Source organism: Cervus canadensis, chromosome 20, assembly GCF_019320065.1.
Source record: "Cervus canadensis isolate Bull #8, Minnesota chromosome 20, ASM1932006v1, whole genome shotgun sequence".
NCBI lineage: Eukaryota > Metazoa > Chordata > Mammalia > Artiodactyla > Cervidae > Cervus > Cervus canadensis.
Window position 1 is genome coordinate 12,333,218 of NC_057405.1, and position 23,285 is coordinate 12,356,502.

The 23,285-nt window shown below is 40.1% G+C and overlaps 1 protein-coding gene across 2 annotated transcripts in view; it reads right to left on the reverse strand.

Moving 5' to 3' along the window:
- Positions 1–21,876, reverse strand: part of FBXL4 (F-box and leucine rich repeat protein 4) — a 74,344-nt gene extending 52,468 nt beyond the window's left edge. Inside the window, exons 1-3 of one of the 2 annotated variants that reach the window (XM_043439379.1) lie at positions 21,731–21,876; positions 2,198–2,286; positions 932–1,515 (exon numbers count right to left, since the gene is read on the reverse strand). In XM_043439379.1, the coding sequence (XP_043295314.1) occupies positions 932–1,443 (512 nt within the window). In that variant the 5' untranslated portion in view covers positions 1,444–1,515; positions 2,198–2,286; positions 21,731–21,876. Of the gene's footprint in view, positions 1–931; positions 1,516–2,168; positions 2,287–21,730 lie in introns of both variants that reach the window. The other variant, XM_043439378.1, reaches the window with a different exon arrangement.
- Positions 21,877–23,285: the final 1,409 nt, after the last annotated feature.

The following is a 23,285-nucleotide window of genomic DNA, read 5'->3' on the forward strand; positions in this document are numbered from 1 at the left end:
AAGTTGGTATATACATATACTGTACATTACTTGCAACTGTAGACAAGAATAAGGAAGCTCTCTTTGCATTTATATGAAAAGATCCAATATACACCCTAAGTGAAACAAATAAGGTATAGAACAATGTAAATGGTGTGCTTATTTTTGTGTATAAGGAAAGTAAAATGAATATATTTGTATTTTTTTATATCTGCATAACAGAACTCTGGAACAATGCAAAGGAAGTGGATAACAGTGGTTTCTTTGAGTGCAGGGTGGATCCTAGGCACATGGAGAACACGGTATAAGAATGTATTATGTACTTTTTAGATTACTGAATATAATTACCTAGTCAAATAATTAGATTCTAAAAAATCAGGAGGTTGAACTACAGAAACAAGAGAGGAAGAGAGAGGCGCCATGATGCAAATCAATGATGTAAATAAATAGGTTTTTAGGGAGACTGCATGAACACTTAAGGCAGCATTTATTTTTAAATGAATATACTTGTTACAAAAACATCCATTTAACATGAAAGCTAATCCCCTAAGGACCTCCTCTAAAGTATTACTCTGTAGGCTGACTTTGAGTTAACCAAAGTGTTTAAAATCAATAACATGATGCCTGTTTGAAAATATGTTAGAATTCATACTTCCAACTTCTCAGATTGGCTCATGTTCCAGTTAGTTCAAATCATGCTTTTCATTTACAGCAAACTCACACACAAATCTCACAATCCATGACTATTATGGGGTGAGGTGTTATAGGTATAAAGAATGCGTTAAATTTATCTGATCCTTCTTCCCCTATCAGAAAAGTAAAGGAAAATTTAAAAACTTGAATTTGTTTAAATGACCTAAGAGAACACTTTCAATGAAAAAAGACCTCCAGTACTGAAACCACCACCATCTTTCAGCAGTAAAATGTGGTCATTAAAAAAAATGAGTCTTACCTGACTTCAGCCAGTGGACCTGGGGAATAGGGATTTGCAGAACAAGCTAGAATTCTAATGACTGCTCCAGGATGATAGGTTTCCAGAACGTGGACAGCTGTTGGATATACCTGTTGTTCAAAAGCAAGTTCCACATAGTCTTGGCTCTGGAAATCTGCTGGCGTCCTCTCGAAAGGCACAGGTGCGCTAGGACACTGATCCCACCACGTTCCGTAAGTTCGAAACACAGCTGTCTGCGTAAAGTCGCCGGAGCTCGGAAACACATTTGGGACACCTGCTAAGTTCCACATGGTGTAAGACATGCTGTTCTCACTCCCGTAATGGGAGCTGAAATCGACTACCTCTTTGGCATACTGGACCACCTCTGCATTCAGAGGCGAGGTCCGGCTGTTTGATTCTACAGTTCTATGGCTGTTCATTATTTCTCCTCTGGTAGCCGTCCTGGCTCGGCGCCGAAGGCACATATAATAAAACATAGTCAGAACTGTTAACATGGGAAAGACCGGTGACATCTAGGTGTGAATTATGAAGCTTCAAAAGGTCAGGTGTCCTCAGTAAGACGCATGAACTCTTTGAAGGATGTTCTAAAAAAAATGAATGGCTTGGTTAAATAAAATAATTTAAATAAGTAGAAACATGCATGGATAAGGTAACAAACAGGCTTTTTACCCAATGTAATTTCCCAGAATGAAACAAACAAAAAATTCACTGCAAATGTGAACCTCTAAATAATCTATCTAATGTACTTTTAAGAAACCTGAATATTGAAAATGTATACAATTTTATGCTATATGGGAAGCAAAACTGATATTATAAGGCAATGGAAGACGTACAACCCAAAAAACCCCATTTTGTACAAAATTATAACTATCCTTCAAGAAATACTAAGTCCTTGAACTTTTAAAATTAAAATTATTTAAAATATATGGCAAACCACTAAAATAGTGCTGTAAATCCAAAAGGATCTTAGGCATATTTTATAACTTCACATTTTAACAAATGATTCCCTATTGTTAATTATGACTCACTTCTGAACATGCTAAGTACAGATTTCACATTATGGGAATATAGTTTTCTGGAGCTGACAGTTAATCCAGACCAACGAAATTAACTGCCTTACACATCACAGATCACCAGACAGTGTTTAATTTATTATAACTCCCAGCATTATTTGTGAGGGCAGTCCATGGCTGGCTGGCATCTGGTTGGTTGCCAGCTCCTCTTAGAAATCACTCACCCCAGACAGAACGGTCACAGGGTACACACCGGAAATGCAAAGGTTGGCACTCATCCATGTGGCCTGACAGGTACACCCTGATCTCAGGTGCAAATATTGAAATACGACATTCTTTTACCTGTAAGACAAGAGTTTTAGAAAATATTTTTACTTCTAACTTAGAAAGCCAAATATCCCAACAAGATTATTATCATAGAGAAACAGCTACTTATTAGATACAGAACACTCAAATAGAATTTGAATTTTTTCTGAATTCACGTTTTTCTGAGTTGTGTGGACAATTTTGAATAATTAATATATTTTTTAAATTTTATGATAGAATGTAATAAAAACATTATAAACGAACCCTTTCTATATGAAGGTTGCAAACCCATAGCTCATGGGTCAAACCACACGAGCAGATATACTCATGCTAAGAGCTTAGTTGCTCAGTCACGTCTGACCCTTTGCGACCCCATGGACTATGGCCCACCAGGCTCCTCTGTCCATGGGACTTCCCAGGCAAGCCTACTGGAGTGGGTTGTCATTTCCTTCTCCAGGGGATCTTCCCAACCCAGGGATTGAACCTGAGTCTCCTGCATTGCAGGCAGTTTCTTTACCATCTGAGGGAAGTCCAAGGGTAAGACGCGTCGCTGGGTGGATATACTTTAATCGGACCAAATAGTGATTTGTAAAGTTGAAGAAGTTTGTAACTTTTAACAGTCAAGAAGACCCTGTGAGAAGAGGCCTGAGCTTCCCTGGCGGCCACTGCTGTTCTCAGCCAGCTCTCCCAGTTCACGACGGAGACCTGGCCCCTGTCTGCACTGACTAGCTAACCTCTTGGCTACACAAACAAGGCAATCAAGCATGCTCATTTTTCTACCTGCGAAGCCCTGAGTTTAACCTCTCCTACGTAAAAGAAGGAAAATACAGAATTTTTTCTTTAGTAGAGCAATGTGTTAGCCTTTCAAATCAGTACACTAAGATTATAAAAAATTAGACATCTCTCCCACCCAAAACCTCTCACAGCTTTTTGTTCTTACTTACAAGATATAATCTAAACCTCTTGGTTTGACATTTCAAGGCTCTCCTCAAGCTAGACCCACTTCTTTGCATCTAATGCAGTAAACTCTGTCACCTTCTAAACATCCTTCATACTTTACTTTAATCTCCCTGACTTTACCATTCTTTTTCTAACCCCTTTGTTCCGTAAATAGGCTTATTATCCGGCACCACCTTTGTATCAGGTATGTACTCTTGTTTCCACAAGGGCCTACATTACGACCAAGTTTCTTGGAGGAAGGAATATAGCCAAAGACTTCACTTATCAAAGTACTCAGTACATGAAATATGACACATCTTGACAGAAAGATGATGAGAAAAAAGACTATAAAAATCTAAAATAAGTTAAAATTAAATAACAGCAACTTCACAGGTGATGCTAGTGGTGAAGAACCGGACCGCAATGCAGGAGATGCAGGAGACAGGTTGGATCCCTGGGTTGGGAAGATCCCCTGGAGGAGGAAATGTCAACCCACTCCAGTATTCTTGCCTGGAGAATCCCATGGACAGAGGGGCCTGGCGGGCTGCAGTCCATACGGTCACAAGCAGTCAGCCACGACTGAAGTGACTTAGCACACACATACAATGGCATCTTCTGCCTCTCAATCCTGTCCAGATCCAAACACACTGAAATGCTTGACAAAATATACCCAGTAAAACAGGAGATAAAGGGCTGAGTTAGAAACAAGTGAGGAAAACCTGCCGTTGTGAGAAACAAAAAGGAAAATCAAAGAGCAGAGAACAGAAATGGAAGCTATGACGCAGGGAACCCATCACAGGTCTCAGCGGTTGTAATAAGAGGACTTTCAACACCGATGCAGAGAGGTGATTTCAAGCCACAGGTCCCATTTGGAAGAATCTTCCTAAGGCCAAAACTCAGGAGAAATCACCCTGTCTGTGAAACCAGGAACATGAAAGCTTAGCTCACTGGCCAGGAAGCCAAAGGATACTTGGCACCAACTTGGGCAGCGGGGAGAAAGTCAGCGGAGGGAAGTCAGAACCCTGTTAGGCAAGTACCACACAAAGTACGGGCCTAGCTTCATACCGCCTTCACGGCTGAGAATCCCCCGAGCCAAAAGATCTCAAAAGAAACAGCGGTCCTAACTGGCAGAGGCAGATGTGAACCTCCCTGCAGGGATGCTTCCACACACAGGACTGACTAAACCCTTCCAGAAGATGCGTCACAGCACAAACGTACAGACCGCAGCAGAAACTGAACCACTATCACGGACAGTCGGCAGGCAGACTCACTCAATGGAAGAACCCGCACCCTAAGAACAAGAAACAACAGGACACTCTGGACAGAACTGTTTTGGGAAAGAGTACCAAAAGCACAGTATTGAAATAAATAAGGTACTTCTGCAACACATGTTACATGTTCTCCAGCGGATAAACCATGAGTCAGTGAATCAGATTCACCTCAGGACAGACAACACGGAGAGCTGAAGCATAGGACGGGTTGTAAATGCGGGAGATATAATGATTTAGAACATCACCTCCTTATTCAAACATTCCACCCACCACAAGGATAAATCGGTCAAAGAAAAAAATGTACCAATGCACAAATATCAAATCTTTAACACCAAAACCTGAAATGACATAGCTCTTTCTTTTACCACTTATACTTTACTTCAAAATAGGCCCCCCAGGTAAATTAAGAAGCATAATTTCCCAAAGAAGTTACTTGGCCCCTCTCTTTCTTGAAAGAAAAAGAATTAATGAAATAAATTTAAACTGCAAAAATGAAATTTAGAAAATCCCACTCAATTGACATCTCTGCTAATTTGGGAAGAATGTGGGTGTTTTGTTCCTGGAAATCTTCAAGGGAAGGACAGAAATCTATTTGTCAAGGTGGATGGATGGGTTTGACTCTATCATCTTTAGATATCACTTCTCCTTCCACAGTCTATAAATTGCTGCAATGGAGCTCCTTTTACTTTCTTTATAAAACTGCATTTATCAGAAAGTAATAGTTTTATAAAACCAAAGAAACATCTGTAAATAAGATACCATCATTCATGTGAACTTGCACAATCATTCTTGGCCAAAAGATTGAGACAAATTCTGTTTGACCTACTGAACCACAAACTTGATAACTGTTTCCTAGCTAGTTTTTACCATCAGATTATGGGATAATATCAAAAGCAGCAAGACTGTCAAGTGTGCAGGATCATTTTTAAGCTGGTGTTAAGTAAAATTTTGCATTGAAGCAACATACATAAAGGTGAGCTATAAATATACATATTATATGTGAGAGTTGTAAATACATGTATTATATATATGCTATAAATATACATATGTTCAAAGATCTTCAGTGTAGAAGAGATGCTTTATTTTTTTCAACTATGGATAACAATAACCTACAGGGTTAATTTTCTGTGAGATAAAGCTATACCGACAAAAAGAAAGGCACTGGAAAACCCAATACATTTTTTCTTTTATCAGCCATAATATTTAGAAAAATATAATGCAGCTAACACCTGTTTGTTTTTTTTTTTAAATAAACATGGCATAGAAATAAAAAAGGAAAATGTACAAATCCATTGTTAACATCCTTCACTGATTCTAAACTCCTTTCCAGTCAGCTAAGATGACACATACCAGTGTCTAGCGGGTGAGGATGAACATATGGAGAAGAAAGGATAGCTCACTCTACTTTTCCCTGGGAAATGACGCTGAAAAAGGGAATAGAGCCGCAGTCTCAGGACTCATGTGGGCAGCAACGACCAGTACCCAAGTTCAAATTGTCCATGTACTGTCTGGACTTCTGCCAAGGCATTGAGGCAATTTGTGATAACCAATGAATATCCCAATGGGCAATGAACCAAATGTGAAAGATACAATAACTCCCCTTTAGGAGGAGAATGGAATTCAAAGACAAAATGACTTTTCCCACCAGATGCAAGTAAACAAATATTAGTCTGGTACACTAAATTTTTCCAAGAGGGTGACTATAATATATACCTTTTGGGAGACATTTTCTTTCCCAGTTCATTCAAAAAACTACATTACTATTAAATACAACATATAAAAACACTATTTTTCATTTAACAAAAATGTCTGAATTAGAAATACAATGATCTTTATTCATTTAATCCAATAACTTGTCAACAATGATTACAAAGTAAGAAATTCCCCACAACACGCTGAACGCTTATACTAGCACAATCAAGGAATACAAAACAGCAGCCATTTTAACCTGTGTCGGGAGACTTTCATACTCCTTGGGAAACAACTTGCTTTATGCGACATCATTTTATTATAATACAACTTTATTTTCAACCTCATCTTTCATATTATAGAATGCTTAACAAAGTTAAATAATACAATTACAGAGAAAGCAATAACAGTGGAAAAGAGAAATTAAGAGATATAGACAAGGGAGAACATATGTTTACTACTGAGATTTGAAGTGAGATGGGGAGTCGATGAGGCGGAGAGAAACAGGATGGCAGAAACTGCAGAGAAGAGGGCAGAGCAACCAGGAGGAAGGAGCTTTTCATGAAAAGGGGCTTTTCATGAAATCAACAAAAGGAGGTAACTGGGATGAAAGTGAAAGCTTAGGTTCATGGTATAGTGGGAGAACCTGGAGAACAAGTTTAAAACTCCACAGTGGATTCTCAACTTATTTTAAAGTGAAAAGATATGGGAAAAGATAAAAAGGCTAGGCAAAAAGGCACAGTCCTACACCGGAGGCAAGTCATAACAATACGTACTTGCAAAACAGCCCACAGAGACATGTCAGCGAAGTGACAGAAAAAACCAAGAGTTTCGGCAGCCTTGCAGGATGTTACCGAAATGTCATAGAGGGCGGAATGTGGTAACAAATCCAGAAAAAAAGCTGAACTTTAAATGCTGTCATTTCTGAATCCTGCTGAAACTGATCAAGAGACACTCCTTTGAGGAAAGGACTTTTCAGGTTGAGTCTAGAAATCCAGACATAGGGGAATGGAGGAAAATATCAGTCAAGAAAAGAAAGGGGTTATATTTGAACTTGGGATAGCAGCTGACACTCCCACCCAGCCCTCTCCCCTGGCCTGCCCTCTGCAGGCTTCCACGCCACCATATGCTCTCCTATCTCCTCCTGCCTTTCTGGTAACTTCCGTGTCCTCCCTCGGACTCCTCTCTCCTCATTCTTCTAAAATAGCTAGAGGTTCCATTAAAGGAAGGCTGTCTTTTTAGTTCCTTCCCACTTCTCTTGGGCTGTCTTCTCCCTGTGTCTTCCACTTCACACACCCCGCCCTTCCTACAGACCTACCAGGACACCTACCCTGGCCTCAGCTGCACCTGTACTTTCAACCCCCAGCATCTCCTGGTCTCCCACTGAGGCTACGTGGCTCTGAAATCCCCTTACTTTTCCTCTCTTTGACACCCTCTTACTCACCTTTAAGGTTCAGGCCTTATCCACTACTCACTTTTTCCCTGCTCTTATCTTTCGTGTGTGAGCTCAGTCATGTCCAACTCTTTACGGCTCCCTGGACTGTAGCCCGCCAGGCTCCTCTGTCCATGGGATTATCCACACAAGAATACTGGAGTCGGTTGCCACCTCCTACTCCTAGGGGTCTTCCCAACCCCTAGGGATCGAGCCCATCTCTCTTGCATCTCCTGCACTGGCAAACGGACTCTACACCACTGCGCCACCTGGGAAGCCCACCATTTCTTACATGCTGAGATATTTTTTCCTACTATAATAGACTACAAATTCCTCAAGTTAAAAGAATATTTCTTAATGAGAACTATATCCTTAGGGCTTAGCACATGCCAATATATGCTCTGTAAACATTTATTCATTTTTTTGAGCCGGCAGAGTAGATGGCAGAAGAGAATTAAAACAAGTAAGATTAAAATAGACACAAAAATAAACCAGTGACCCTTCAAGTCACATAAGGCACATGTAACCCAAAAAAAAAAAAAAGTTCCATATCTTGATACAGAGAAAAAGAGAGAGAAATGGATAATAAAAACAGAAACACAATAGGTAAGAATCAAATATATGACCTTCCTTGAAGCCATCCAATAAGGAATAGTATACATATATTGAAATTTTACTATTCAAAGGGAATGTAAAAAAGTGGTAACTTCTGTTAATACAAAAGCAGTCTTGAATACATAAAAGAGACCTGACCTTGGCCACAAAGAAACTGATTAAAATTAAAGAAAGACACATGAAAGACATGATTGGAGAGGTAAAAGAAGCTATTTTTCTCAAATATGATGATTTTTTTAACACTCCAAATCTATGTTAAGACCATATGGTGATTATGAAGAACTGGAAAAAACTGTGGATGAAAAAGTTCTTTAAAAAGCGAGAGAGAGATAACTTCAGAGTAAAAGAGATAGGCCAAAAAGGGCAGTAATATAAGAGTAAAGGTAAAAAAGACAGCTTAATATTTTTCTGCTATTAGATACACTAGGGAGGAGCAAAGGTTGAGTCTTACAAAAGCATCCCTCTTCCTTTATCATTATTCACAACGCACTACATTGAAAACATACGGCAGTGTCAGTAAGGAGACTACCGGGGGTGCAATATTATGACATTAAGTGCCTCTCTCTTCCTCTATGTAAATTCTTCTCCAGTTGAAACATCTTTATTATGACTATATGTTATAATCAACAAGGTCCCAATACAAAATAAACAGGTAGAGTTTAACTGAACCATGTGGATGAACAAAGAAAAGAGAGACTTCTATGCAGCTTTATGGCTATTTGAAAACCCAGGCAAATAAAGCAAAAGGAGAAGCAACCAGGAAGAAAAACCTGAAGGCCAGGGAAAAATCTTGAAAACCAAAGAGGTGAACAAAAATCTTCCAGAAATCAAGGTAGGCCTTGAAAATACAAAAAGTATGGAACACAATGGGCTCTTCAGAATTTCTGCTGAGTTAACGCGCCAACAGTGAGGATGAAGCAGGAAATGCCTAACGAGTGAAACTAGGAATAAACTTGTCAGAAAACCAAGGATGAGGTTTAGAACCAACTTAAACTAGGAACTGACAATGGTTAGTTCTGTACAATGCTTTATTTCTTCTCTTTCTTTCCTAGATTTTAACAAGCAAATCTAAATTTATGAAATATTTCACAAGCAATCTTTCAGTAACAAGAAAAAGGAATTTAGGAGTCAATGTTAAAAAAAAAGCGCCACATAACGGTAGGATAAGTGAATTGTGATTTTCTGATACAATAGATCTGGAAACCCTCTTCCTAACCAAAGATACTATTTCAGAAGTGACAAATAAGGATGTTTCTAGTCACACAGACATGATTCTATAAAGTACCTTACTTACAAATGCCACCAATGCTCTGTTTTACATTTTTCTTAATTATTTATGATGAGTAAGAATAAATCATCTGAGTTGGAAGAACTACAAATCAGAATAACCCAAAACTTTTAACAGACACAAGATATATATTTAACTAAAACCTAGAGTATTAAAACTTAAGAATATCTGATTGCAGATCATTTTAATGGACACACTGAAGGAAAAAAAAAAAAAAAAAAAACTCCCTAGCTCTTAAAACCATAAGGTAAATGTACATTTATTTTAGCCAAATACTAGTGATACATTTTTACATTAAAATAAAAAGTATTTTACCTAATTAAAAAATAACTGAATTTAGTTAGCCTTCCTAACAAAAATCCAAGTACAAAATCCTAGGTATGTCACTGCTAGCCATTCAAGCTAAAAAAGCAATTAATTAAAATGGCATAATACTGCTAAATTAACTTTAGGGTATAATCTACATTCTAAAACATGTACTCCATTTTAAGTGTACAGTTCAATGAGGTTTGACAAAGACATATAACAATGCAAACCACCACCAGGACCAAGATATACTGGTTGGCCAAAAAGCTAGTTTGGGTCTTCCCATAGGATGTTACAAAAAAACCCACATTTTTTGAGCAACCCAATAAAAAATTTCTGCTCTCCCAACCACCCATCTACTCCTTGTGCCAGGAAAAAAACACACACTACTTGTTGTCACTATAAATTAGACTACCTTTTATTCTAGTTACATAAAGTGAAATATGTCTGTACTTTTGAGTCTAATTTATTTTGCTCAGCATAACTGAGATTGATCCCTCTTGTTATGTTTATCAGTCATTTGTTCCTTTATTGCTGAATCATCTCTATTAAGCAGACATATTCTTGGGTTGTTTCTGGAACCAAAATGTTTACAAAATGAGTGTAACATTTTACATTCCCACCAACAATGTATGAGAGTTCTAGTTGCTCCAAATCCTCACCAACAGTTATTATTGTCGATCTTTAGCCATTCCAGTGAGTGGGTCATGATACCTTATGGTTTTAGTTTGCATTTCTCAACTGACTACTAATAACGTGCCCTTATTTTCACGTCCTTATTTGCCACATGTATCTTCTTTAGTGAAATGGGTATTTTTCCCATTTTTTAATTGTCTTATTATTCATTTTTTTGCTTTCTTATTATTTATTGAGTTGTAAGAGTTCTTCATACATTCTAGATGCAATCTTTTCTAGATATATGTTTCACAAATAGCTTCTTCCAGTCTCTCCCTATTTGTGCTTGCCTTTTCATCTACTTGATAATAGACTTATCTTTAGAAAATAGCTTCTCTTTAGAAAAGTTTTCTATTTTTAAGTCCAATTTATCATTTGTTTTTCTTTTATGACATACTTTTGTGTGTCCTGGCAAATGTTTTACTTAGGAGCAATTTCAAAAGAATAAACCCTAAGACAGATAGTGTTTAATATCGTAAATCTGAGAAGAGTTAAATACAGATTAATCAATTCTAAGATGATATCAAACTGGATGCTACAAACACTTCTGGTGGGATTACAAAATGGTACAGCCACTTTGGGTAAGTCTGAAAGTTTATTATAAAGTTATATACCCTTACCAAACCATCTAGCATTCCACTCCTAGGATATTTACTCAAATGTATTAAAACCTATATTCAAACAAAAACCTGTACGCAAATGTTTAGAGCAGATTTATTCATTCTCATTCCAATCTGGAGATGTCCAAGATGTCTTTCAACAGGCAAATGGATAAACAGTAGTACCTATTCAGGGAACTACTATTCAGCAATAACAAGGAATGAGTTACTGACTCAGGTAACAGCAAAGATGACTTAAAATGCATTTTGTAAGTGAAAGAAGACATACACAAAGGCTACACAATTGTTTAATTTCATGTACATGATATGATACTCTGGAAAAGGTAAAATTATAGGGAAGGAAAGCAGATCAGTGTTTACTGGGGAGTTAGGGAAGAAGACAGGGTTGAGTCTGATGACTGCAAAGGGGCCACACAAAGGAATGCTTATGGCAATGAGACTGCTCTGTACGCTTTTATTTTCAGTCTTCACTGTGGACCAAGACAGGGTAGAGATCTGGTATCCCAGAATTGGGTTGTTTACGGGCTGCTGCTGCTGCTGCTAAGTCACTTCAATCATAGCCAACTCTGTGCGACCCCAAAGACAGTAGCCTACCAGGCTCCCCCATCCCTGGGATTCTCCAGGCAAGAACACTGGAGTGGGTTGCCATTTCCTTCTCCAATGCATGAAAGTGAAAAGTGAAAGTGAAGTAGCTCAGTTGTGTCTGGCTCTTCGCAACCCCATGGACTGCAGCCTACCAGGCTCCTCCATCCATGGGATTTTCCAGGCAAGAGTACTGGAGTGGGGTGCCATTGCCTTCTCCATGTTTATGGGCATCCTAGCTTATTAGTCAGTTTTTGACCAGCACACCCTAAAAAAATATCTACTAGTTAACATGTTCTGCCCATTCATTACACTCAGGGTAAAGCCTGATCTCAGAGCCCCAGCCAACTCACCTGGCCTTAGACATCCATCCTAAAGACCTAAAAGCAACTTGGGCAATTAGAGCAACTGGTCTCCAAAAAAAGTTAATGCAAAAAACAGGAGAAGAGTTTTAAAATATAACTATTATCTTTAGTGTGAATTAACATGGCATAGGCTCCATAAAATAAGTATAAGCTATTTTTTTAAAACTTTTTTAAATTTTAGAAATTAAAATCATAGTAGTCAAAATAAATTGAAAATTTAAATGAAAAAAATAGGAACACAGATGCAAGAAACCCAATACTTATATAAAGTGAATTCAAGAAAAGATTGAAGCTGATGAAGGTTCAAAAAAATGCTAAAAGATAATAGAACATTTTAGAAATTACAAAGGAAAAAGAACTGACTCAAACTTTTATTCACATAGAAAAACAAACAACAAGCCAGAAACTATTTCTGGACATGCAAGTATTCCTCCCATAACTCTTCTTAAAAACATTACTCAAGAAAGTATTCCAGTCAAAAAACAAATGAATTAAAGTAAATAAATTTTAAAAGAGGAAGACACAATATTCAAGTGACCAGTGACCTTATAGTTAAATCTAAATCATTACAGATGCAGTGCTGGTAAAGTTGAAAAGGACGGTTAGGGAAAAACAGAAGTGATACAAAAGGAAATCAAATCAATAGAACCAAGAATGTAGGGAAGGCAAAGAGTCAAGGTCTTGCCTCATTAAATGGAGGAATAAGGGCAAAAGAAAGTCAGTTCTACATCGTTTCAGAATTTCCAAACTTTCAGGGGAGAAAAAAAAAAGTAAATACGAATAGGTTAAATTTTCCTGTGAAAAAGTAAGTCCTTGTAATGGAGTGATTCTACATCTTGACTGTGGTGGTGGTATGACAAGATCTACATAAAATGTCAGAGAACACACACACAAAGGCACGTGAAACTGAGGAAATCCGAGTAAAGTGTGTAGACGGGGTCAATGTCAATGTCCCAGGTGTACTATAGTGCTATAGTCATGCAAGATGTTACCACAGGAAGAAACTGGGTGAAGTATACGTAAGATATTCCTTTATTATTTCTTTCAGTTGCATGTGAACCTATGATTATCTTTTATAAAACGTTTCTTAACAATGCAAAATAAATAATAAAGAAAAACTTTCAGGTTGGGAGGGCGAAGGTTGGAAGGAAAAATGAAAGTCTGACTAAATGATGCTTGATATTTATAAGAGAGTAAAGCAAAATGATGTAAATAACTGAAAGAACATGTGAGCAATAAAAATCTATCCAGTACACACAAAACTGACAGAGACGGCAACAGTAATATCAGAAATCATCAAACAGAGCAAAACATACTTTATATTTTGTAAGATTGAAATCCACTGAGAACAAACATCTATAAGGATGAATCCAATCAAATTCATAGTCACAGTGAGAGACTAATATATTCTGCTTACTGATTTATCAGTTTTGAGAAAACAGTAAATAGTGATATAGTACAAGGAATGTGTCAAGCCAAAAACAGGGAAATGACAGCTTATCAAATATATTTTGGGAAAATGTCTACACACTTAGCAAAGTAAATTTAGAATACAGTTGATCCTTGAACAATACAGGGGTTAGGAGCACCGGCACAGCTGAAAACCCATGTATAACTTACAACTGGCCATGCATATGCACAATTCCTCCTTACCCACAGTTTTGTATCCCTAGGTTCATGCAACAGTGAATTGTTCAGTCCTGAGCATTTACTACTGAAAAAAATCCACAGGTATATCGATTCCTGCAAGTCACACCCATGTTATTCAAGGGTCAACTGTATTACCCAAGCAACCATTTTTTAAAATTTAAATAAGTAACACAAAATATCCAGTAAGAGAATATGTACAGAGAGCATTTTAATAACCTGGGGATGGAAACTCAGGATGCCATAAAGAGAATACAGAACTGACAACATACATATTAAAGCTTTCGAGATGATTAGATAGCATCACCAACTCAATAGACACGAGTTTGAGCAAACTCTGGGAGGCAGAGGAGGACAGGGGAGCCTGGTGTGCTGCAGTCTATGGGGTCGCAGAGTCAGGCACGACTTAGCGACTGAACAAAACCAACATGGCAAAAGCTCCCAGAAAAAGCATTTAAAGAATAAACTATGAAAAAATACTGGCAATGGTGTACCAAGTCACTGACAGCCGTGACATGCAAAGAGCTATTACAAATTAACATGAAAAAGAGGGCCATCAACAGAAAATTAAGCAAAGAATATGAATAGGCAAGGAGATATTCAACTCCATCAATAAGCAGACAAATGCAAAATTAAAACAGCAAAAGTACCTTTCATCCATAACATCATAAAATGTAAAAGAATGACATCATTTTAGCAGTGATTGTTTCAGAACAATTCTTCACAGGTCGCTCACATTTCTGCACACCTCACAAGCAGGGACACTGATAATCTCTGTTCCAGACTATCCTTTCAAAGGTCTTTATACAGCAAACATCGTTGGCACATAAAGAGAAGTCTCCCCCTGGAGTAGAGGGCAGATTTTTCTTTTTTTACTCTCCAGCATAATAAAGATAATGTCTCTCCCTAGGGTAAAAGTTAGGCAGACTTGCTTGCCTATTATGAACAGTCAGGTTCCCTAAGCTCAGGGTTTCACTCCTATAATGTAATCTACTGCGTATGCTTGAACTACCTGGCCCTCATCACATCACCCTGTGGAAATCAGGGTTCAAGGAAGTGACAGAAGAAAAGAATGGCAGAAGGACATGCACTCACCCCCTCCCGGGAAAGGACGGAAACCACAACTACCTGCTGGACAAGCAGCAACAGAAAGATACTGAAACCGACAAAAAACATACCCCACATTAAAGACAAAGAAGAGTCAGTGAGACGGCAGAAGGGGTGCAATTACAATAAAATCAAATCCATACCTGCCAGGGGCGTGACGCACAAACCGCAGAACAATTAAACCACAGAAGTTCTCCCACTATTGTGAAGGTTCTGAGCCCCACATCAGGATTCCCAGCCTGTGGGTCCAGCAAAGGGACCAGGAACCCCCAGGGAATCAGACGTTGAAGGCCAGTGGGATTTGACTGCAGGACTTCCATGGCACTGGAGGAAACAGAGGGTACACACAGGACCCAGGGGGAAGGAGCAGGGACGCCACAGGAGACCGAACCAAGCCCACCTATAGTGTTGGAGGGTCTCCTGCAGAGGTGTGGGAGGCAGTGGATGAGTGGGACTGGCAGGAGCAGTTCTCAGAAGTCCCAGCTGGTGTGAGTTCTCTCAGAGGCCACCACAGGCCGGACCATAGAGTCGGTAGGCTCAGGGCTGGGTCCTTAGGCCAAACAACTAACACAGAGGGATCACAGCCTCACTCAGCAGCAGACAAGCAGATTAAAGTTATACTGAGCAAGGCCCTCACCACCACAGCAAGAACCAGTTCTTTGCACTGCCAGTCCCTCCCATCAGGAAGCCTGCACAACCCTTTTAGATAGCCTCATGAGGCTTAGTATCATCAAAACAGACAACCCAATCAAAAAATGGCCAAAAGATCTAAACAGACATTTCTCCAAAGAAGACACACAGGTGGGCTAAAGGCCCATGAAAAAATATCCAACATCACTAATTATTCAGTCAGTTCAGTCGCTCAGTCATGTCCGACTCTTTGCGACCCCATGAATCGCAGTACGCCAGGCCTCCCTGTCCATCATCAACCCCCAGAGTTTACTCAAACTCATGTCCATCGAGTTGGCGATGCCATCCAGCCATCTTATCCTCTGTCGTCCCCTTCTCCTCCTGCCCCCAATCCCTCCAAGCATCAGGGTCTCTTCCAATGAGTCAGCTCTTCACATCAGGTGGCCAAAATATTGGAGTTTCAGCTTCAGCATCAGTCCTTCCAATGAACACCCAGGACTGATCTCCTTCAGGATGGACTGGTTGGATCTCCTTGCTGTCCAAGGGACTCTCAAGAGTCTTCTCCAACACCATAGTTCAAAAACATCAATTTTTCAGCGCTCAGCTTTCTTCACAGTCCAACTCTCACATCCATACATGACCACTGAAAAAACCATAGCTTTGACCAGACGGACCTTTGTTGGCAAAGTAATGTCTCTGCTTTTTAATATGCTATCGAGATTGGTCATAACTTTCCTTCCAAGGAGTAAGCGTCTTTTAATTTTATGGCTGCAATCACTATCTGCAGTGACTCTGGAGCCCAAAAAATTAAAGTCTGACACTGTTTCTACTGTTGCCCCATCTATTTCCCATGAGGTGATGGGACCAGATGCCATGATCTTAGTTTTCTGAATGCTGAACTTTAAGCCAACTTTTTCACTCTCCTCTTTCACTTTCATCAAGAGGCTTTTTAGTTCATCTTCACTTTCTGCCATAAGGGTGGTGTCATCTGCGTATCTGAGATTACTGATATTTCTCCTGGCAATCTTGATTCCAGCTTGTGCTTCTTCCAGCCCAGCGTTTCTCATGATGTACTCTGCATAAAAGTTAAATAAGTAGGGTGACAATATACAGCCTTGACGTACTCCTTTTCCTATTTGGAACCAGTCTGTTGTTCCATGTCCAGTTCTAACTGTTGCTTCCTGACCCGCAAATCAAAACTGCATTGAGTGATCACCTCACATGAGTCAAAATGGTCATCACCAAAAAATCCACAAACAATAAATGCTGCAGAGGGTGTGGAGAAATGGGGGCCCTCCTACACTGTTGGTGGGAATGTAAATTGGTACTGCCACTACAGAGAACAGTATGGAGGTTCCTCAAAAATCTAAAAATAAAGCTACTATATCACCCCGGAATCCCACTCCTGGGCATATGAAAGTGAAGTGAAAGTCTTGGTTGCTTCAGTCATGTCCAACTCCGCGATCCCATGGACTGCGGCCTGCCAACCTCCACTGTCCATGGGATTCTCCAGGCAAGAATACTGGAATGGGTTGCCATTCCCTTCTCCAAGGGACCTTCCCAACCCAGGCATAGCACCCAGGTCTCCCGCACTGCAGGCAGACTCTTTACCATCTGAGCCACGAGGGAAATTATATATCCAGAGAAAAACCTGGTCTGAAAGGATATATGCACCTCAACATCCACCACAGCACTGTGTACAACAGCCAAGCCATGGAAGGAACCTAAATGTCCATCGACAGAGTAATGGATACAGCAGATGTGGTGAATACATACAGTGGAACATTACGCAGCCATTAAAAATAAAGAAACAATGCCATTTGTGGCATCAGGGATAGACCTAGAGATTGTGAAGTCAGACAGCCAAGAGGAGAAAATCAAAGGACATTTTTTATATGTAAAATCTAAAAAGAAATATTTGTTGTTGTTTAGTCACTGAGTTGTGTCCAACTCTTTTGAAACCCTATGGACTGGGACCCCATGGACTGTAGCCCTCCAGGCTCCTCTGTCCATGGGATTTCCCAGGCAAGAATACTGGAGTGGGTTGCCACTTCCTTCTCCAGGGGATCTTCTGTACCAGGGATCAAACCCACATCTCCTACATTGCAGGCAGATTCTTTACCACTGAGCCACCAGGGAAGCCTCAAAAAATACACCAATGAACTTATTTACAAAACAGATACAGACTCACAGACTTAGAGAATCAATTTACGGTTGCTGGGTGAAGGGACAGTTAGGGAGTTTGGGACTGACATGTACATACTGCTATATTTAAAATGGATAACCAACAAAGACTTTAGCAACTCAAAAACGATAACAACTGTACAGCACAGGAAATTCTCTCAATGTTATGCGGCAGCCTGGATGGAAGGGGAGTTTAGAGGAGAATGGATACATGTACATGTACGGCTGAGTTCCTCTGCTGTCCACCTAAGACTACCACAAGATTATTAATCTGCTATACTCCAATATAAAATAAAAAGTTTACAGAAATAATTATCTCTGGCTACTGTTACTGCTGGCTCCTGTCTTCTACCAGCATCCATCAAACTGTGAGCTTGCAAATAAGGTAAAATTCAATCTTGACAATTCCTGGCAAGGATTCAGCAACAGCAGGCAACATTTTCAGAAACGGTATAAGCTGACTCTGACAACAACCTTTTGAAGAGAAATATGGAACGATCTATCATAATTTAAAACATATGTAACTTTTTATTTTTTAAAAAAGGTATATATCTTTTGACCCAGCGATACCGTGTCTTAACATTCACACTAAGGAACTAAATAAATGTGCAAATATATACACACAATAGGAATCCCTGAGGCTTTGTTTCTAATAGAAGGAAATTCAGAATAGCCTAAGTATCACCAGGGGATTGGTTAAATAAATTTTAGGTTATTCCTACAATGAAATATCAAAAAGACTTTTAAAAGATAATGTTATATGCACCAACATAGAAAGATGTTCATCAATTATTACTAACTGGAAGTTACTTAACATTATATATAATATTATATAACATTATATATAATATATATATATAATATATATATACTTAACTTTATATATAATATACTTATATATAATAATAACATTATATATAATATACTTAACTTTACTTAACATTATATATAATATACTGCTAGTTATAAAACGCATGTAGACTTACACACATGTATTTTTAATGTCTGGAAGGAAAAGAGAACAAATGATTAAAACTGACGATCTCTGGGGAATGGGGTTACTAGAGAGGTGGACCCACAACATTTTTACTTGCTCCTTTGGCTATTTCTGTATTACTTTTCTAAAAGAATGTATGCATTTATTTTATGATCTAATAACATTTCTAAGTACCTATTATAACAACACTTGAAAATTCATTATATTTAAGTTGTTCAATCATAAAACACAAATGGACATGGGGCAGTTCCCAGGGATCATGTCTACAGGCATTTATCCCTTGTGAGTGAGTGAAAGCTGCTGGATTACATCCAAATTTTGGGGACTCTATAGTCCATAGAATTCTCCAGGCCAGAATACTGGAGTTGGTAGCCTTTCCCTTCTCCAGGGAATCTTGGGATCTTCCCAACCCAGGGATTGAACCCGTGTCTCCCGCATTACAGGCACATTCTTTACCAGCTGAGCTACAAGAGAAGCCCCAAAATACTGAAGTGGGTAGCCTATCCCTTCTCCAGCGGATCTTTCTGACCCAGGAATTGAACCAGGGTCTTCTGCATTGCAGGCGAATTCTTTACCAACTGAGTTATCAATCTCCAGCATTGCAGGTGGATTTTTTACCAACCGAGCTATCAGGGAAGCTGATATCCCTTAGAGCTACTGAAACCTACTACAGAACATCCTGAGTCCTAAGTGAAGAGGAGAGACACACGCACTAACACACAATGCAAGGTCAAAAGACACCCAGATTTTGAATCAAGCTGCTTTTCTAGGTACAATTCTGAGGAGCAACTTTAACAGGGCAAGTTCTAACTTAGCAAGAGAAGGGATTTATTTAACAATGGTTAATAATTCAACTGACCATGAGGAAGGCAAGCTAAAAAATAATTTCAAGAGGCAAGAAACTTTAAGGAAAGGGTGGGGTAGAGAGGAAGGGGTAAAAAGGGAGTCAACTTACCCTCTCTAAACGGGTTCATTTCAATAATATTTAGAGATGTCTACAATATGCCAGGCACTATTTGAAGCACTAGACATTAAAACACATTATAAAACTAAAGTAATAAGAGCAGCATGGTATCAGCACAGGAAGCTAGAGATTGCTAAACATTAATTCAGTAAAAGTTTCAAGAATATACTAGAATTAGGGCCTCAGATAAAAACAGCATTTGCCATCAGTAGGGGAAAATAGAATTCCACAATTGCTGGTGGGGACAGTGGCTGACAACTACGAAAGAAAAAGGGGTGCTTTATTTCCTTGCTTATATTAAACACTGGAGAAGGAAATGGCAACCCACTCCAGTACTCTTGCCTGGAAAATCCCATGGACGGTGGAACCTGGTAGGCTACAGTCCATGGGGTTGCAAAAAGTCGGACAGGACTGAGCGACTTCACTTTCATGCTAAATATAATTGAGGTAAAGACTTAAATATGAAGAATGCTCCATTGCTAAGTCATGTCCAACTCTTTGCAAGCCCATGGACTAGCCCACCAGGCTTCTCTTTCCATGGGATTTTCCAGGCAAGAATATTAGAGTGGGTTGCCATTTCCTTCTCCAGGGGATCCTCCCGTCCCAGGGATCAAACCTGCATCTCCAGCATCTCCTGCATTGGCAGGCAGATACTTTACCACTGAGCCACCTGGGAAGCCCAAATATGAAGAATAAGACTATGAAAAGTACTAGAAGAAAATAAAGGAGTATTTATATACAATTCATGTGGCAAAACATCTTTTTTAAGAGGATACCAGAGTTAGACCCATGAAGTTAAAACTGATTACGTTGATCACAGCAAAAGTTAAAGAGGATGCGACAATGAAACTTACACAGTAAAGAAACAGGAGTTTTCCCTTTACTGGCCATAGTTAGAAGTAAAAGATAAATAGCAACATTTTAAGATGCCTCGTACACAGGACTATAATTGCATTACTGGATCATGGGTGCTGGTAAAAAGGATATAACTATCTTATACGGATTTGACTTTTCTGATTTTTACGTCCATAATAAAAGGGAAGAGTATGTAAATGCAGGGCCCAGAAAAAGCAAATTTGGGGGGAGTAGTGAAAAGGGAGAAAGAGGGAAGAAAAGAAATGGTGCTCTGAAAAGAAGTGTGGAAAGGAGCCAATTCAATGAACAAGTAGAGTGTCTACTATGGGGTGACGCACAGTACCCCTAGAAAGATTACATACACTGTCCCTTTCCCCAAGAGCTTAGTATCTAATAAAGGACTAGAGAAGCCTTGATGTCTCAGGAAAATCTCCCTCTACTCAGCCAACATATTGTAATACAGGACAACACAAGCATGAAGTGAGCTTTAAGGGGTGGGGGGTGCGGGGGGCGGAATGTACTTATATTCTGAACTTAAGACACCAAAGAGGGCATGCCAAGAAGCAGTAAAGGCAGCCTGTGTCCTCTAAGACACCAAAGCAAGCAAGATCCCCGCACCTAGTGAGTCCTCCAGGGCATAAAGCCAGACGCCCCCTCAACTACCTGATCACAGGTTTATAGCATCTTAACTTTCTAATTACTTGTATATTTTAACTCGTGACTACATGAGAGGCTTTGTGGCAACGAGTATTTGGGAAACGATCAAGGAAATCCCAAACCGCTCCCACTGCAAACAGGCTGACAAGGAGGCCAAGTGGATGCTCACCATCTCACTGCATTCTAAGGATAGCTCTGAACACAGAAACAGGGCTGCCGCCAGGCATCTCGTTGCAGTCCTGAATTAAGACACGAGCCTGACTAGGCGAAAACCATCGGGTGCCAAAGAGAAATCAAAGTAGCACTCGCAGGAGCCACAAGTACACAGGCGGGCCGGTGGCCAACTCGGGGTTGCAGGGTCAGCGCTACCTGCCAACCCCGCAGTGTAAACAACCCTGCGCCGCCCGCACTGGGCGACGCCTCACGCCTAGCAGACAGTCGCGCAGAGAAGCGGCGCCGGAGGCAAGTTAGATGCTTGCAGGGTCCCAAGCAAGCCCAGCAAACGCAGGCTGGCGGCGGGAGGGCAGAAAGCAGGAGCGGAGACCTCTGCCGGGAGCCCCGGCTCCCCAAAGAGCGGCTCCACCCGGGCCCGGCCCAGCCCCAGCGCCGGAAGAAGACTGAGACCCCCAGGAGGGAGAAGTAAAGGAAGGGCCGTACCCTGTAGGGTCCGGGAGAGGCGCGCGCCGTGGCTTCACCAGCGACCAGACGGCGCGGGAAGGCCGGGGCGCGGGGGCGGATCCCAGGCTCCCGCGCTGCGGCGAGACCGCGGCGAGCCCGGCCCAGGGCGACCCGGAAGGAAGACGCTCGGGCCGCGCTGAGGGGCGGAGCCAGGACGGGGCGGGGCCACGTCGGCGTCTGGACCGCCCCCTCCCAGGCCGAGGGGAGGAGCTTCCTACTGCTGTTCTGGCCTGAGTGGTACCCTACGAATTACCAGTTACTCCTCAAGGGGCACTGGTTGCAAATGTGCTGTGGAAATAATCTCTTCCTCTAATCGGCCTGCCGTCAGTAATGTAGTAGAGCTAGGGCTTCTTCAGTCTAGAGTCGTTGGGTCAGGGGATGCTCAAGGATTATGGGTGTTGATGTTCTCAGAAGAAAAGGGGGACAAAAGTAATAGGTGCTCTAAAGGCATAGTTCACCAAGTTTACAAAACTCTTCTGTCCCAGAAACAAATCCTTTTTGCAGGCTCATCTCCCTCCCAACATTCCGAAGCCCGTGATTATTACCTCTGTTGAAGAAGATGCTCTCATGGTCTCCCTTAATCATTTTAATGTATTCTCAATAGAGACAATATTACCCTTTTTTTAGTTTGCATATTTATCTTGCATATGGCACAGTTTCCATTAAGATGGAACACAATAATGAAGAAAGGTAAAACCACACATTGCTTGCCATCTAATTACTCCTAAAGAGGCAAAATAATAAGTATATTTATTCTTAAATTATATACCTGAACGGAGCTAATATATGATGTACAGTATAAATTGTATACAAAACTGGAAATTTTTCAAATAAATTGAAGCTTAATCCCCATTCTACCCTCAACTCTCCTTGAGTGTGGCCAGCACCTGGTGACTTACTTCCAAAGAAAATGGAAAGGAGAGAAAAGTAGCTTTACTGTGGAGAAAGCTGGGAAGCACTATCTTGGTCAAATGGAAGTTAACACCGTTAGTGATAAGCCAAGTTGGTAGCATGTACCTTAACATGGTGTGATGAAAAGGGTACTTCATTTCTGTGATAGTCTTCCTCAAAACCCATAAACCCTGTCTACCCTTGAGAAAACATCAAAAACTCCAGGTATCCTATAAAAAAACTTGAACAAAATGCCCCAAATTTTTTTTCATGGAAAAAAAAAACTGAGAAATTTTCACAGACCAGAGCTCTCTCTGTTAGGAAACAGGGCCACTACATGTAACATGGTATTTTTGAATGCGATCCTGGAACATGGCAAGAACATTAGTGGGAAAACTAATTGTAGTAGAGTGATGAATGAAATTTAGTTAATAGTGATGCGCCAGTGTTGGTTTCTTGGTTTTAACAAACATACTATTTAACATACAATTTTAACAATAAAGGGAAAACAGATGAGTGATATAAGGGAACTCTCTGTACCATCACTGGAACTTTTCTGTAAATCTCGATCTATTCTAAAATAAAGACTGGACTGCAAATAATAATTTACAAGTAAATGAAACGGACCCTTTTATGGTTGCCA